Genomic DNA, 16,387 nt, shown 5'->3' on the forward strand with positions numbered 1-16,387 from the left:
GCCATTGTTGTTTGCTGGCTTTCCCCCATTTTGCAGGCTGCATCCTCCAGTGGGCTGGCTTAGGTAAATAATGGGGAAGGTGAGGAGACACATTTCAGGAGTTACCTCCTCAAATTTAATGGAGACGTGTTTGGATGTTCCTCTTTTTTGGGAATGCCAGGCATGGTTTTTGCCTGAAGGGGATATACAGACATCCTGAACCTTTGCCACTTGTCGTTATGGGAAAAATATCCCTGCCTTCATCTTAAGATCTTCATCTTAAGGGATAAAAAAGGACAGACAGAGCCTGTACAGACAGCTTCCTCTGTACATGAGATAATTTGTGGCAAGTATTAATTATGTGTGCAAATCTAGTTTTCTTCCCAGAAGAACCTGGCCTTGAATGAGGTTCACCACTTGGTCTCAGGAGTATGAACTGCGGGCTCCTGTGCCCAACTGTTTTAGCATCTGCTTCAAATTCATCATTGCAAAAACTTTTTATTTAAAAGGTGGTTTGTGGCTTTTTAAAATAAAAGAGAAGCAAACTAGTGCTGTGTTTTTCCTCTCAAAATGCTATTTTTATTTAATTGGTGGCTTCTGGAAAAAGTAACCTGAAAACAAAGGCACAGAGGTGTTGTTTCATAGCACAAGGTTAGCTAGAAAGGCAAAAAAATGCTTTACAGTTTAAGCTGCTAAGTAGAGTTTTGCTCATACCAAACTCTGCATTTGCACTTTGGGGCATGACAGCCCAAAGCTTTCAACTTCTAAGACCTGCACATCCACAGGTACGTTTTTATGAGGCAGAAACTACCAGAGTCTGGAAAGCAATTTCCAGCTACTTGGAAAAGCAATGCAACTCCTGATATGCTCAGAAATAAGAATAATGCTGTGATAAGTGTTTTTGTATAAGAATCATCATCTTAGTAATATGCAAGCTCAAAAGCTTGAATATGGGTTTCACATTTCCATAGTAAGTTAAAACTGTTATACTTTGTGCCAAATCAAACCTCTCTAGATACTTGGTAATTCCTTTCACAGCTTAATGTTTTACTCAGTCAAAAGCTTGTAAAATGTTAATATGTTTTCCCTTAGCTTCCTTTAGTTGATGAAAGTTTATTTAATAAGTGGTAAACCCTAAAAAGTAACCAAAGGCCTAATAAAATCTTCCAGTATGATTGTTCAGTGAATATTTTATAGGTTAGTCTTTTGGAGCAATAAAGCAAAAATAATAAAGGCACCAAGCTATTAGATTTTCCTCTCTAATTTCTTTTCTTTGGGTTAATGAAGAACAAATTTCTAAATATCTTTAAGCTAGCTTAGCAAGGCATATGGGTTCATGCATGTGTCTATATCCCAGAAGACAATTTAGTAATTTTCCTTGCTGGTCAAACAGCACTGAAAAGCAGATTTTTGTCACCACCCCTTTTCTTTTCTGACTGTTGTATTTTCGTGTCTTATCTGCATTTCTCCCCACACTCCTAATCAGCCAAATTCAAGACAGAAGTCTCCAGAAACCAATTTTTTTTTTTGGTGAATGTTCTCTCAGTGTTGGGGTGAGATACTTATAACCTCTGTCTACAGTGTATTTCTTGCTCTGGCCTCACTTGAACCTTTTTGAAATACAGCAAAGCTGCTGGGTAAAGTTTGCTTCAGCAAGGTCCCCAGGTTTTTGCACAAAGCAACCACAAAGCTGCTTCAGCACTGAATGAAGTGGCAGTACTTGAAGTAGTTGTTGACATCTCAAGTAGCTGGAGAGGTACTTTGGAAAATGTTAATATATGTAGGAAAACTCAAATTATTCTAGAAACTATTGCTTCTCTTGACATGAATGACCTCTTGTATAAGTAATACCTAATTATACACCAAATTAGATGGAAGTGTGCAGAACAATAAGCCAGGTCCACAAATGGTGCAACTAATCACGTTGCCACCGGTAACCTCTTTCCAAGATATGTTTTACAAAATCTGTAATTGTTTCACTAGCACTGACTGTAGTAAAAATGTCTTCACCAACTCACACTTTGCTTTAGTTGATGGAGTGATGATGACTTCATGGCTTGCTTTCACTGAGGAACAAAACAAGACAGATGTTCCCCCTCCTGCTACTTAGAGTGGAAAAAAATGATGAGAATTATTCATCCCCTCACTCTTGTGGGCTCAGATAGCAATTTTAACTTTAATCATTAAGATGAAACTTATTCTGAGGGTAGAAATTTTCCTGTATGCCTTCTTTTGGGGTAATTTTGCATCTTTCTGGTATTTTTTTATTGTTAACACAGTAATGTATGGCAAACCTTGTGCTATTTCACATCGTCTCAATATTATGGGGATACAGATGTAAGAGAAGGATCCTTTGTTCTGCGGCAGAAGCTGTGAATTAAGCTTTCTCCGGAGAAATCACAACCACCTCTCTCCTGACAATGTCCTGGAGATGCAGCAGGTAGGCAGGCTGTGCTGGCCTTTTGGGATGACGAGGACCGAGTGTGCCACCCCTGGGCATTCCCAAACCAGCAGTTGCTTTTGGTGGTGTTGGTTGATGTCAGTACCCCTATGACTACTGAGTCTCTGCTCCTAAACACAGAGTTAAATCACTATTCTGCAGTAGCAGGAAGTCTTCAGGTAATTTTATGCAGCAGTAGGAACATGGGATTTTTTTTTTTTTGTCCACGTTGATATTAGACCCTAACTATAGACCCTAACCCACCCTTTGGGTTTTTTGTCAGGAAACCAGTCAAATCTAGGTGACAACCAGGGAAAGCAAAGTAAGGAGGAGGAGCTCTCCTGCACAGCAGGAGGGTGTGTTTTTGCCTGAATGCTTAAGTTTCATCCTCTTCTGCAAAGCTACTGCTGTAGTAGCATTTGCTGTGGCTGGTGCTGATGTTATGCTTGTGGTAAATGTTCTAACCCTGATGAGAAATTATTGGTACAGCTAATGCATGCTGATATAGTGGAAGAGGTGTGTTGAATCATGGTTTCCAGGTAACCCTAGTTTCCACGTTTCCTGATTTTAAGGTCCAAAGCTTTACAGCCATAATGTCTCTCACTTTATGTGTGTGTTTGTGTGTTGTCTTTCATTATGCAGAGTTCAAAACCGAAGCCCTGTAACTGCAATGTCTGTAATGCTGAGGTGCCCTCTGCATCATGATCCCAGCACTGACATCTCTGGGGGCCCATGGCACCTGGGTACCAGGTGTCCAGGGGCCCTGTCTTCAGCTAGCCCGTGCCTCTAAACCAGCTCCCTGCAGCAAAGGGAACAAGAGCTGGAACAAAGATGCTCTGGCCTGGTGGTCTTTTGAATTTTCCCTCTCCTTTGACAAAGCTGAAATTTCCTTCAGCTCTGCCAAGAGCAGCTGGGAAGCAAGTTGGTGGGTATTTGTATGTGAGATGAGCAGGGCTGAGGGGCTGGCTGCTGTGGTCCCTGCCTGTCTTATCTGCACACATTGTGTTTTGCAGTGATTCCACTACGTTCTCAGCCGCATCCCCATGGCACAGAACAAGCCGCGATCTTTAATGTGGAGTCGAGGTGCACAAGCAAGTTTGAGGTGCTGGGATTTCAGCTAATGGGAGCAACAAGGAATTGCACATGCCTGGAGTCTTAAGCCATACTTGCTCCAGGAACCCAGTTCTCAGTTAAATTCAAGCCTTACCAGGCAGATAAGCTGTGATGTGCTGTCATTCCTGTGGATTGATAACGGATACACAGACTGGGGAACTGCCAGATTACATGATGGAATTTTTTTTAATAGATGATTTTAATGTTACTTGAAGTCCCTGTGCCTGGAACAACCAATTTTAATCCCAAGGAGTGCAAATTCGGGGCATTGGGAAAGGGGAAGGAGTGAAGGAAAGGTGTCCTTGGCCCTGCAGGTTTTATGGACCTCCAGGGTAATCCCGGCTCCCTCATTAGCGTGTGAATCAAAGGCTGAATCTTTGCTCTTGGATGCATGCACTGCTCACTGCAGTTTGGCCTCTAGGCTGTCTGCTCTCTGTTTTTTAATGGGCATTTATCACCTGATGAAAGTCATAAGGTGGTTTTATATCTGGTTGTGGACGCTATCTAAGTCTGTAGTTCCAGCGGGATTAAAAATAGGCTACTTGTGTAGACTGGCAAACAATTCCTATGAATGTTTAAAAGAAGGAAAAATTCTCATTAATGATGTTTTTTCTCTGTTTTCAAGCTTTCCATGTTTTATCTGTAGTGTGTTTTTTCCCCCCAGTACTATACTTTCGGGATTTCTTGTCTTCCTCCAGTGATATATTACAATTCCTTGCTGTGTTTGCATCCATTTTTGGTGCATACATTTTTATTTAGGAATAAAACCCACCAAGTGTTGTTCTGCTTCTTTTTTGAAAACAAGTTCAGTTTCCAGGCTGTGTAGAAAACTTGTCAGTCACTCGCTGTAGGTACGCAGCACCCCACCCACACAGCTCCTTCCAAGTCCTTGCTCTTCAATGGAACCGATTGTTCAACAACGTTTCTAATCAATGCAGTTTCTGGAGCGTTTCCTGAAAGTTGACTGATTTAAGGTTTACCCACTTAGGGGTTTGGCTTTCTGCTTTGACATGTTATAGAAGAAAGTGTGAGAGCTTACCTGGATAAACGTGTGTTGCAGCACCTTTGTGCTAGTGCACAGGCAGGTGGGACCAGTGCCATCGCCCATCTCCTGGGGTTTGGATCCCCCATGTCAGCATGGCTTGACACTTAGGGGATTTGGATCAAAGCCTTCCTAGGGATGGAGCAATGTCCACTTTGCACATGAATCCCGAAGAAATACAAGCTGCCCTTGAACTGTCCTGCTCTAACAGTAAAGCAAATCTGTCACTGTGGCCGAGCCAATTCACGTAGTCATCTATGCACTCATTAATTGTGTGTTTGAATCAAACGTTTAATACAAAAAACACATTTAATTTGCTTTTTGGTGCTTTGGTGGAGTTTTTTTCCCAGTTTTCTTTTGGTTGGATAGCTGTATGAATTTCAGCTCTTGTCTTCTGATCACACTTGGCAGAGCAGTAAGACCTAGTTAGTATCTAGAGCTCTGGCAACACTACAGTGTGGAAATCACATCCCACAAGAGATTATTTTATTGGCTTTCTTGATAACCTTTTTCTGTAGGAAGGCTTTTATGTGACAGCTCATCTATCACATGTCTGAGGTCATCCATCTGCCCCAGAAATACCTGTTTTTCTCCTGTGACTGTAGAAGAGGAACACGTTGTGTAGACAGGAGCCCTTGCTCAGTGGTTGTGTTTGCACAGACAAACTGAGGTTGACGAGAACCTCTGGAGACTGTCTGGTTACACCTCCTGCTCAGAGCAAGGTCTCCTGGAGCAGCTTGTCTAGGCCATGTCTGGTCAGCTTTTGAGTATCTCCAAGGGCAGAGGCTCCAACAGCCTCTCTGGGCAACCTGTGCCAGCGTTTGACCACCCTAACAGAGAAAAGGTGTTCTCTTCTCTTTAAGCAGGATTTCCTGTATTTCATTTTGTGTTCGTGGCTCTATCTTCGCTGCCCTCCCCCATTAGACATTTAAACACTTGGATAAGATCCCCTGAGCTTTTTCTTCTCCAGGCTGGGCAGACTCAGCTCTCACTCTTTCCTCACGTAACTTGTGGTGCCCCAATCCCTTCATCTTCTCTGTGGCCCTTCACTGCACTCACTCCAGTAAGTCCGTGTCCCTCAGTACTGGGGAGCCCAAAACTAGACCTGGCAGTCCAGATGTGACCTCACTGGTCCTGAAAAACATAGAAACAGTGTAAACTATTGAACATCACAGGCCTCACTTTTGGGCTCCCTGTTAATGGGTGTGATAGAAATAAGAAGTTACTGATACTGCAATGGGAAACCAAGGTGGCCCCGGGGCATTTGTGCAAAGCAGTAGGGATTGTAGATTTTATTTACCCTCCTTCATTTTCTTTTATAAGCTGTAGTGCTTCCCAAACAGTGTTTTCTAAACATAGCTTTTTGAGACATTCTCTGTTGCCAGGTTGGCAAGCAGCTTCTGTGTTGTGTTCTCTCCTGTGGGCTCAGGGTCAGCTTTCTAACAGGGCTGAAACAAAAGCAGCTGTATTCTGTGATTAGCAGCTGGTCTCACCTCTTGGCAGCGTGGCACCTGTGGGTTTTTGCTTCCTTCCTGGAGTGAGGTTGCAGACACTGGGGTCAGGTCCCAGCCTCCAGCATGGTGGGATGGATGGGAGTCGTAGGGGGGTGATGCAGCCGCAGACCTGTCTGCACAGTGCAGGACATAGTGGGGAGGCTGCTGGGTGTGAGTCGTGGCTGAGATGGTTGTGATTTGTTTTCAGCTGTATTTGGAACAGACCCCAGTTGTTACCTTTGGAGTCCCTTTGGGTACTTTTATACTGGAGATAGAAAAATAAAGCATTTAGTTTGTACTCCATAGCCTGATATTCTCTTTATCTTTGATCCCCAAGGAGTTTATTTTTATACTCTCCATTAGTTTAGTGACCCCTAACTGGTTTACAGTTATGCTCCCAGGGGTGGTTTTGCTTACCCTTGTTTGCTGAGTCTCACAGATCTGTGTTGCTTCTCTGCCTATGGCAGCTTCTGAGCTGGGGAAATGTAACTTTAGATAAGCTTTTTATTTTATTTGCAAAAAGAGAGACTGACAGATCAGGTACTGAAGTGGGGTTCAGAGCTTACATAGGAGGGGGACCAAACACTAAAGCCCATAGGAATCACAAGGTTCAGTGGTTCAGGGGTGGAGGACATTGTTCCCTTTTGAAATGCATTCTACCAATGGTCTCACTCCACAGACAGAGGTGGGAAGTATGTTCCCCCTGTGTTAGGCAGGAGTTGAGGGTGTTGAGGGAGTGTTCCTTGCAGAGGAGGACAGGGTGCACCTGCTGCCTCCAGGCTGAGTAACCCCTAGGCTGAGTGGACAGGTACAAGGAGCAGAGGCATGGGGTTGGATTTCCTGTTCTGAATGTGAATCTTTGCCTTCTCTCTGCTTGGGGTCCTTTTCCCATGTCACCGATCTCTCTTGGTCTGATTTCACCCAGGACTGCTAAGGCTGGAGTCCCACAAAAGTATTCAAGGCTCAAAAACTTTTGGCTCACAAATGCCAAATTTTTACCCACCTTTGCCTAGATGGCACTTATTGAGTAAAACCAGAAGCAACCTGGGCTGCTGAGGTGTGTTAATACTGTGCTGTTCTGACCCTTATTCAGAGGGAGACTTCAGAAAGGTATTACCCATTTTATGGTTACCCATTTCACTCTGAACCATTTTGTCCTTTGCCTGGACCTTCAGGCAATCAGTTGGGTGGGTGAGTGCAGGTCTGTTGAAATCAGCTGAGGATGACGTACTACTGGGGTAACTCTTTCTGTAGGCCCACCCAATAACTTTTCTTCTTTTGTTTGTATAAATATATGCATATTTCATTCTTCATCTTTCCTCTGCCATGTCACAGAGCCACAAGCAGCCGAGTGGTGCCATCAGTGGTACAAGATCTTACACAACATCTCCTATTTTAATAACGTGAGGTTCACCAGAGATTGCAGGCATCACAATATGTTGTTTCAGACATGATCACTTCCACATTTCCTTCTTCTGGGAGAAGTGCTGAGGTTTCTTTCCATTATTCTGCATGCCTTCGGTTCAGACCGCACTTTGTGGACAGCAGATGTTTCTCTCTGGCTTAAATGCAAAAACAATTTAATGGAAGATCAAAAAAGTGATGCTTGTCTTGGCCCCCAGCAGATGGGCCACATGTGCTATGGGCAGTTTCCATCAGGTCCCTCTGGAGCTGAGGCAGCCAGTGTCCCCTACTCAACCCCATCATCCCTGCATTCACTGAGAGCACAAAACACAGAGTTGGCCACAAACAAACAAAAAAGAGTGCTGTGGTAAGCAAGGATGAGGAATCTTCTAGAAGTTCTTTTTCTTTGGCTTTTCAAAGAAAATTTGTAGTTCATAATGTACAGTAAGAAGAAGAACGTAAGTATAATTTTAACCTTATAAAAGTAACACTGAAACGGCAAGGTCAGTTTTGTCATCCTGGATCCAACAACTACAGCAAGGGCAAAACCACCCCCTCCCCGTTCTCCTCCCAGTTTCAGAAGAGCAAGACATTCGTGAGGAATAATGCTGGCAGGAGTTTAGCTATGAGAAAATAGAGAGCAAGAGAGATACGAGCAAGAAATCTGCTGAGACCAACTTGTTATTTTTTAGATTTTGAGAGACTGACTCTTTAATGTCTGCTCTGGGAATATCCTTTGGCATCCATCTCCAGGGCCGTTTTTCAGATACTCACTCTAGGCAAAGATGGTCCAGCTCCAGCACTCACATTTTCCCCGAAGCTCAGCATTGCCAGGGTCCACAGCTTTCACATTGTCCCTCTTCTGTTCCTGGGCTCCCATAAAAGCCTTCTGTTTACTTCTCTGACCACATATTGTGTGTTAAGACCTTGTGCTTTATGTCCAGTCAGGACTGAAGCCAGCAACTCTATCAGCATTGTCGCTTTGCATTCATCTGTATCTCAAAACATGGAGGGAATATCTGCCAAAGGAACTGGAGGATTTATATTGAAACAAGCTGGCTTGTAGCATGTAACCATGACCTACAGCAAAGAGTCTTGGAAATCTTCAGGATCAGGGCCCAAAGTAAAGCTCGGCAAAGGGCTGCCCTCTGTGCAAGAGCCACCTAATTTCACATGCAGTTCTGCAGCAGTTGAAACTTCACGGACTGGTGTGGAGCACTGTCTTCTTCACTGACAGTCCACTCTCCTGTGTGGGATGTGGGAGGGGAGGAGGTGGAGGAGGAGAAGTCGTCACCACATCGGTGTGTGAAGGAGAGGAATTCTTGGTGCTGCTGCAGCTCTGCTCTTTGCAGAGGAGGTGGGAGGCAGCCTGGGAAGGACTGTCTCAATGCTGGGACCTGAGGTGCTACCTCCCCCAGCACCACTACTGCTGCCAAACAGGGCTGAGGGAGGGATCTTTCTTCTGTGTTGGCTTGTATTTTAGAATGAAATTTCCCAGCAGCAAGAGGAGGGGAGGAAGGAAATCTTGTATTCCTATAAAAGGATTCCCTGCCTGTATCCCGTGTATGGCGTGTGACTGGGATGAAAATGGGGCAGTAGGAGGAGAATCCTATAAAGCATATTACAGGGTAGAAGGCTCTCGCCTTCTGCTTTTCCCCTCTGCCTTTTATATCTCCAACCTTCAGACAGATCCCTGGAGCTGCTCTGAAGAGAAAGACAAGGAGAAGAAAGCACTCCAATCACACTGACACAATTTCGTTCCTTCAGCAAGCTATGTAGATATTTTTATTTTATAGTCATTTGAACAGCAGAGAGTTTGGCAATAGTGACAGCCTCAGAAGCATGCACTCTGCATTTGCATATGAGTGTTTCCAGCTTGGCTTGAACTTGATGTCTTGGAGGACCTACCATCATGTTGCTTATTAACAAAGCAGCATATTGGAATACCTATCCCACAGGCTCCCCAACAGCATCATGTCTTGACACCCCCAACCTAGAAGCTCAAGGGATGTGACCCAAACTGGAGGGGTTATTACCAAGCACTAAACTGCAAAGAACCTCTGATACTTTTCAGCCAACAGCCAGCAAAGCTTCATTAAGCTGTCAGGATGACCTGCACTTCTTTCCCATCATCACTGTTAATTTAAATTTATTTCTATTCTTTTAGCCATGTCTCAGTAAAAAATTACTGAGGCCAGACTTTCAGCTGGGCATGACTGCATTGGCACAAGCAGTGCTCAGCAGATTTATGCTTCCTGAGGACTGTGCCTGGACCAGCAACTGGACTATTTCATCTGGGTTCCCATCACATAAAACAGGTCAGGTTATTTCCTAAAGCTGCAGAAGTAAGTTGTCCTGGAGTTTGTTTTCAATATACAGTTGTTTTTTATATAGTAACGTATTCCCTAATAGCATTATGTTTATGTTATTCACGTAATACGTTAATCTTCTATTTTTAATAAGATATTTGACTATTATGTTGCAAGTCGTTGCTGCTTCCACCATGATGCTGCAGCATAAATAAAGCTTCTGATGGGATTTTTTCACTGAAAGATCTGGCACTGGGTCTTGCTCTCCCCACTGATATCAGTGAGACTGGCTCCTGGCTGATGAGGAAAGGACCAAACATGTCTGTAACTTTTTAATTTGTTCATGCACATAACTCAACTAGCTGGACAGCTCACTGAGCAGCTGGTGCTCTGCCAAATAAGCCTAATTGTATCTGTCAATGCAAAGCAGGAGTAGCTCCCTCCACTCATTGAGACAGGACCTTGATCCTCAGAAGGCTGAATCGTGGCACTATGAGGAACAAGGAGCTCCCATGAATCACTGCCAGGGGTTTTGGGGAAGGAAAACAAGAGAAGAAAGAAGAAACTAGCTCTGCTGGTGTCCCAGCAAAGCTCAGCAAGATGGGAAGGGACATTGCAGAGTGACAGCCCTGGGCAGCTGAGGCAGCTGTATGCCAGGCTGGACTGCTGCACTGGTTCTTTGCCAAAACGACGGAGCCATCCTAATAAATTCCCCGTGTAAAAAAATATATCTATAAATCGTGCCTTAGAAAGAACAGTGCAGCTGCTAAGAGGGCTGGATGGGGCCAAATGAAATGCTCTAATGCTCTACAATCCGACACCGAGCCGCGACGACTCTCTTTGCGAAGAGTGGCTCTACTTGCACACGTGCGCGCGGGTGTGCGTACGTACGCGTGCCCGTACACGTACACACACCTATAGCTTCATAATCCTGCTGCTGAGGGGGAGGGCACGGGCTGTGGGGGGAGGGGGGCAAGGGGAGAGGCCCCGCCGCTACACGATCATGAACTGGCAGATGTAGGGCAGTTGATCTCTGCACCTCTTGTCGAACCACTTGCCGATGGCGGTCCCCGACAAAGCTGCGCAGTTTTCCAGCTTGCCGCCGTCGGGCTGGGTGGTGATTTCAGTCTCCCAGTTCTTGTAGCGGATGGGGCTGCCCGTCATGTCGACCCACTTGCCCTCTGCTGCCATGTCGTTGAGGCCCAGCCAGATCTCTGCCTCCGAGCCGATGCTCTTGCGCATGTAGTCATAGAGAGCATCGTTCTCCTCCCCGTTCTGGGGGGTGCTGAGCGTGCCGCCCTGGGAGATGCAGTTTTCGCTGGCCTCGTGGTACGTCTTGGTGTCCGAAAATGCCAGGAAGCATTTTTGGTGAATTTTGGTGCCTTTTAGGCAAACTGAGAGGTTGCCACAGGAACAGAACAAAAAGACAGAAGGGGAACTGGGTTTAAAAATGGTGCCCAGGAAGATGCAGCAGCAGCAAACCCAGCAGTCAAACTAAAACCCTCTTCTCTTAGGCCGCACAGCAGCCCTTGGCAGCACAGGATTGCAAGGGCCACCCACCCTCCTATGAAGGACACCGTTATGAGGATGTGCATTCCCTATCCACCAATCACCCGGAAAAATGGAATTTAAGGGTGACCCCACCACCTTCACAAGCTCTGCTGCTGCTGGGGCAGAGGCAAAGCAGGTCCTCCTGCCCCTGCTCTTCCCTAGCCAATGCTGCTCTTTCTCAGATGAGTTTGTTGAAAACAAGTTTTGTCGTGGGCACTGCTGAATGTTGGAGTGTTTGGGGAAAAAGCCTGCATGCCAATTAAATAGTCTTAATTATGCAAGATGAAAAAAAAGGTCTTTTTTAATAAGCTTTGATCAGAAGCGTTGTGCTTGCATAGCTTGAGGTCTTCAGAGGAAGTTTCTGCTTGCCTCTGATTTTAGTGTTAAGAATATCAAATTACTTTGCTTTTCTTTAAGCTCTAAACCTTGAGAGTACAGGGTACTGTAGCTAAATAATACCTAATCAGAGCCACACATTAATATCCAAACCAAGTACTTCTCAATGAATGTGAGCTTGGAACTAAAGCCTTGATTTTGCTTGCGTTCCTTTCTTTTTTTAAGGAGAAAATTCTCCTTAACTTGCATTTTTATCTGATTTCTGTTCTGTATTCTGCAAATCCTGCTCCTATTTGATGCTGGTGGAGTTTGCACAGAATAACTGTGGAGCATGGCTGGAAGATGGACATTTAGGGACTGTTGCCTGTGTATGTTTAATAAAGCAAAAGCCATGCACTGTTCAGCGAGTCCCGTACCTGTCTGGAGCGCTTGCTTCTCCTTCAGTAGAGCAACCTCCTGGGAGATGTTGTCAATCATGGTCTTCAGGTCTTCAATCATTTTGAGGCTCACACCCTCTGCTGGAGAAGTCAAGGAGAGAGCATAACCATTGGTTACATCCCAGGGGAGGCACCCACACCTGTTCCTATCATCAAAACTCCAGTTTTCCTTGCCCTCAGAGAATGATAAACAAAAGGAATCCACAAAGTCAGCACCTGTGCCCCCTCGCCCATACACATCAGTGTGATTTGCTCACTGGCCTGGTTCCACTGTCAACCCAGTTTTCCCAGTTCAGGCTGCCTCTACCTCACCTGTATCTTCAGCATCCCCAGTGTAGGTACTCCAAAACTGGCCAGAGCTGCTCTCCTACTGTGAGAAGACACCTCTTTGTCCAGGGAATTGGTTGCAGCTGACTACTAAAGCCTACATCTTGCTAGGTGTGTTGCCTCTGCAAGGGCTCCAACAAGCTGTTAACTGCTTGTTAACAAGCTTTACCTTGCCTGTCATAAGCATCTAGTAGTCCTTGTAGGGTGAAAGGAAAGGGAACAGTTTGCCCACACATGCAGCAGGACAGGTTTCCTCGAGTGCCAAGGAGATGGGGAGCTGAGGCACCAAGCCAGGCAAGTAGGGAAGCAGCTTGGATGCAGAACAAAATTGCCAGCACTAAGATTACATAGTGCCATGAATATGAAAAGCCAGACACATCAGGAGGAGGGCATTAAAGCTGCTTTACTCATTGCTCAATTAACTTTAATGGATTCACTTAACACTGAGGGCCTAGTTATTATTTTGCTGCCTTTGATGAAAAGACTTTGTGGGAAACGGCTAATTAATCCTGTTTTATTTTTCCATGCAAGCCTCTCTTGCAGCAGAACAAATGTTCCAAAGTTTAAGTAACTTAAGTAAGGGCCATGGCAGAACACTGTCAGTGAGTCTTGCTGGGACAGCTCCTTATGGTGTTCCAACTGGGTTTGCTGGTGGGTTTCCACCTGGAGGGTCCCTGGATAGTTATCTCCTCGATAACTATCTAAGCGCCCTGTCCCTTGTGACGGCCCCATTTCCAAATCCTGGGCCACAAGGTGTTCCTACAGTAGTGCATTCACTGGGACTTTGCGTGGAGAACCAGGACTGGTTAACTTGCTCTTCAGCTACAAAGTGAGTACCACAGCTACGTCAACAGGCATTGAGTTTTCTGTATTATTACTGCAGGGGTTTGTCTCAGCTGTCGTTTCCTCGAGGCTCGCCTCTGCAAGCCCAGGATCAAGCCTGTTTACAGTTTGGGTTTGCTGTGGCTGAAGCCAGCATGTGGGATGCCAACGCTGCCAGTAAGAGCTGGAGCGGGTCCTTGTGCAGCCAACCAGGATTAAGAGTGGGCAGAGGCAAGATGAAAAGGAGACTCGCAGAAAGATGTGGGTCGCAGTAGTCTGTTGGTTTGAAAGCCCGGCCAGAAATGTATTTAATGCTGTAAATGGGAACTGTCACACGCTTTTCCTTGTTCTAATTATACAATGAATAACAAACAAATCCCTCTGTATTTAATTTTAATTATTTAACTAATACTGTATGAAATTTGGATCTATATGTGGGTTACTTAGCTTTGCCTGGACATCCAAACAGGCTTCTGTCCCCCAGAGAAATGAGCACTGCTCTGATTTACAATGTCTGCCATCAAACCTCCCTGACCATCGGTATTTCTTCTGTCACCAGGCATTTCCATGAATGTCACAGCTGTGGCCAAGGGAAGACCCCGCTGGGACTGGTGGGTGCCCAGCCCGTTATCCCTAAGCCAGGGGTTGCCTTTGCCCCCAGGCAGGAGTGCCATCCTCTGCCTCCCCTGGGCACCCTTTCAGGTGAGACCCCCAGAGCTACCAGACAAGGGCAAATGCAAATCCCGTTTGTTCCCCAAGACATCAGGGCTCAGGGAGAGTTTGCGGGACAGCTGCATTTGGAAACATAACTGGGGAGCAATTTGAGGGGGAAAAACCCAATAGCAGGCAAAGTGAATGAGCCTTCTCAGCATTTTCTAAATACTGTGGTTTGGCTTTTCATGTTGAAACAGCACCATTTTTGTTCTGAAGCAGATCCAAATGTAAGCAGTAATTACAAAAGAAAAAAAAACACACCACCAACAAAACCCAAAACAACCCAACCCAAACTGCAAACAAAAGAAAAGCAAAAAGAAAGATAAAATGCTTGGCTCAAATCAGTGCTTTCTTTTCTAACATTTGTGGTTTGGCTGCATAGATTAAAGAAAATAAATCCAACCAAACACCCCTACCCTCCCCTGGTTTTGCCTTGCCTGACCCTCCGTGGCAAAGTGCAGGGGGTGAGCATGGGGGTGAGGATGGGGATACTAGAGGCCTGGGATGAGGATGAGATGGGGCCAACCTGCCTTTGTTCAGAGCAGGAGTGGCTGAGCCCTGGCCCTTGTGGTGGCTGGGCGGGCAGGCAGGCTTGGATGCGGGGAGGAGCTGGAGGCGAGGAGCCTCCTGAGGGATTTGTAGCACTTTCCTCCCTTTCCCCACCCCCGGGCATTGGTAAAAATCTGAAAAATATTAATCAAGAAATGCTGGAAGTTTCCAGTAAAGGCAGGGCAGCCGATCCGCTGTGGGGCTGGATGCCGCTGGCCAAAAAATGCCAAGTTGCCGAGTTTTTGACTTTTCCCCACAGAAAGTTTGATGTCTCCTTTGACAAGAAATTCTGACTAAAACATGCCACCAGCTGTTCCAGATGGCTTGATTTTCAGGACACCTCCCTCAACGGTTTTTAAATCAGAGCACATTTTTCCTGTCAAAAAGGTGATTTTTCTCCCACCTTCTTGTCACCAATTGATTACAAACAGCAGTTGCAGAGACACAGAGAGAAAAATAGGATTTCTCTAAGAAATGTCTTTCTTCAGTCTCTATCTCTAAAATAGGTTTTCTCTAAGAAATGTCTTTATACCTCCAGTGAGTACAATGCATGCATGTGCCTTATGTGAGCCCAAAGGGGTATTTTTTGCTCTAGAAATCAGTCACGAACTGTTTTCTCTGTTATTCTACATCCTGTGAAACAAAATGTGGAATAAGCAGTTATGTTGTAAATTCATAGAAAGATCCAATGGGAGAAAAGGGAAAAATTTTCTCAAGGATGGTATCTAACAAAAACAGCAACCGGGTGAGCACAGAGAGCAGCCTGGCCAAGTGAATTCCAGGGATGCTTCTTCCTTGCTCCCCACTTTGTTCCAAGCAGAAAAGCGCCTGCCAGAAGCGATCTAAGCCCAAGGGTACGCAGTCAGACACAGGCAGGCTCACATGCTGCTTCCCTACCTGCCTTCTCCTGTAGTTAATGTGCCTTGAGTCAGAAGGAGAAAGGATGGGACAGCAGCAAAAAAGGAGAAGGAAAAAAAAGAAACCCTCAAGGGAAAATAAAACATAGGCATAATTTTGTATGCAGTGCCCTCTGGTAAGCCTGAGTAGTCAGAGCTCATGTATGGTGTGACATATACCCGAGGCCAGTGTTTTTATGGATTATGTATTTTCTGCCTACTTTTGTCTCCAAATCAGTTGTCATCTGCCACTTACTTGCTTCTGAAAAAAAAAGAATGAGAAGGGGTGGGGAGTTATAGCAAAGGGGATTTTAGTATAGGAAAGGTTTGGTACGAACCTTAGAGAGCACATGGAAAATGCATTGCCCTCTGAAACTCAGACCAAGCTGTCCCAACAAGTTTACTCAAGGTAGGAACCCACCAGAACCATTTCAATATCCTCAAGTATTTTACAGAAAAGCTACACAATCATCCCCACGGGGGAAGGGGGTGGGGTGCAGAAAAAGACACTTTATTAAATTTTTAAAGAAGTGTCACTGAAGCCCTGTTAAATGCACAAACAAGTGGACTAATTGCAAGCCCCCCCCCCCCCCCCCCCCCCCCCCCCCCCCCCCCCCCCCCCCCCCCCCCCCCCCATCCCCACCGAGCCCTGCAAAGTTTCCTTGCAGGGAAGGTGCCGCTGCCCCCTTACCTTTCTTGGAAGCCGCCGGTTTCTGCCGGACTTTGCCGTTCTGCTGGTCGGAGACCTGGGCGAGGGAGAGGAGGCAGAGGAGGAGGCAGGCTCCCCGGAGCGCCATGCCGCTGCCGTCTGGTGCCGAGCGGAGGTGGAGTGGCTCCGCTCTGCCCTCGCACAGCCGCCTGGACACCGGCTGGAGTCGGGAATGACTGTCCCAGAAAGCCGCCCGCTGAGCCCGGGCCAGCGGCAGCCTCCCGGCCCCGGGGGGGTGTTCGGGATGCTCCGGCCAAGGCTGAAAG

At 45.9% G+C, this 16,387-nt stretch overlaps 1 protein-coding gene across 1 annotated transcript; it reads right to left on the reverse strand.

Moving 5' to 3' along the window:
* Window positions 1-9,229: 9,229 nt before the first annotated feature.
* On the reverse strand, window positions 9,230-16,387 carry CLEC3B (C-type lectin domain family 3 member B). Its single transcript, XM_027904408.1, has 3 exons — window positions 16,104-16,387; window positions 12,084-12,182; window positions 9,230-11,174 (listed from the first exon to the last, which is right to left on the reverse strand). Exons 1-3 carry the CDS (start codon window positions 16,207-16,209, stop codon window positions 10,774-10,776), a joined length of 606 nt encoding a protein of 201 aa, XP_027760209.1. The 5' UTR covers window positions 16,210-16,387; the 3' UTR covers window positions 9,230-10,773.

The sequence above is a fragment of the Empidonax traillii genome, unplaced genomic scaffold (genome assembly GCF_003031625.1).
Source record: "Empidonax traillii isolate 1590-97213 ecotype Southwest subspecies unplaced genomic scaffold, ASM303162v1 scaffold1053:size215182, whole genome shotgun sequence".
In the NCBI taxonomy this organism is placed as follows: Eukaryota; Metazoa; Chordata; class Aves; order Passeriformes; family Tyrannidae; genus Empidonax; species Empidonax traillii.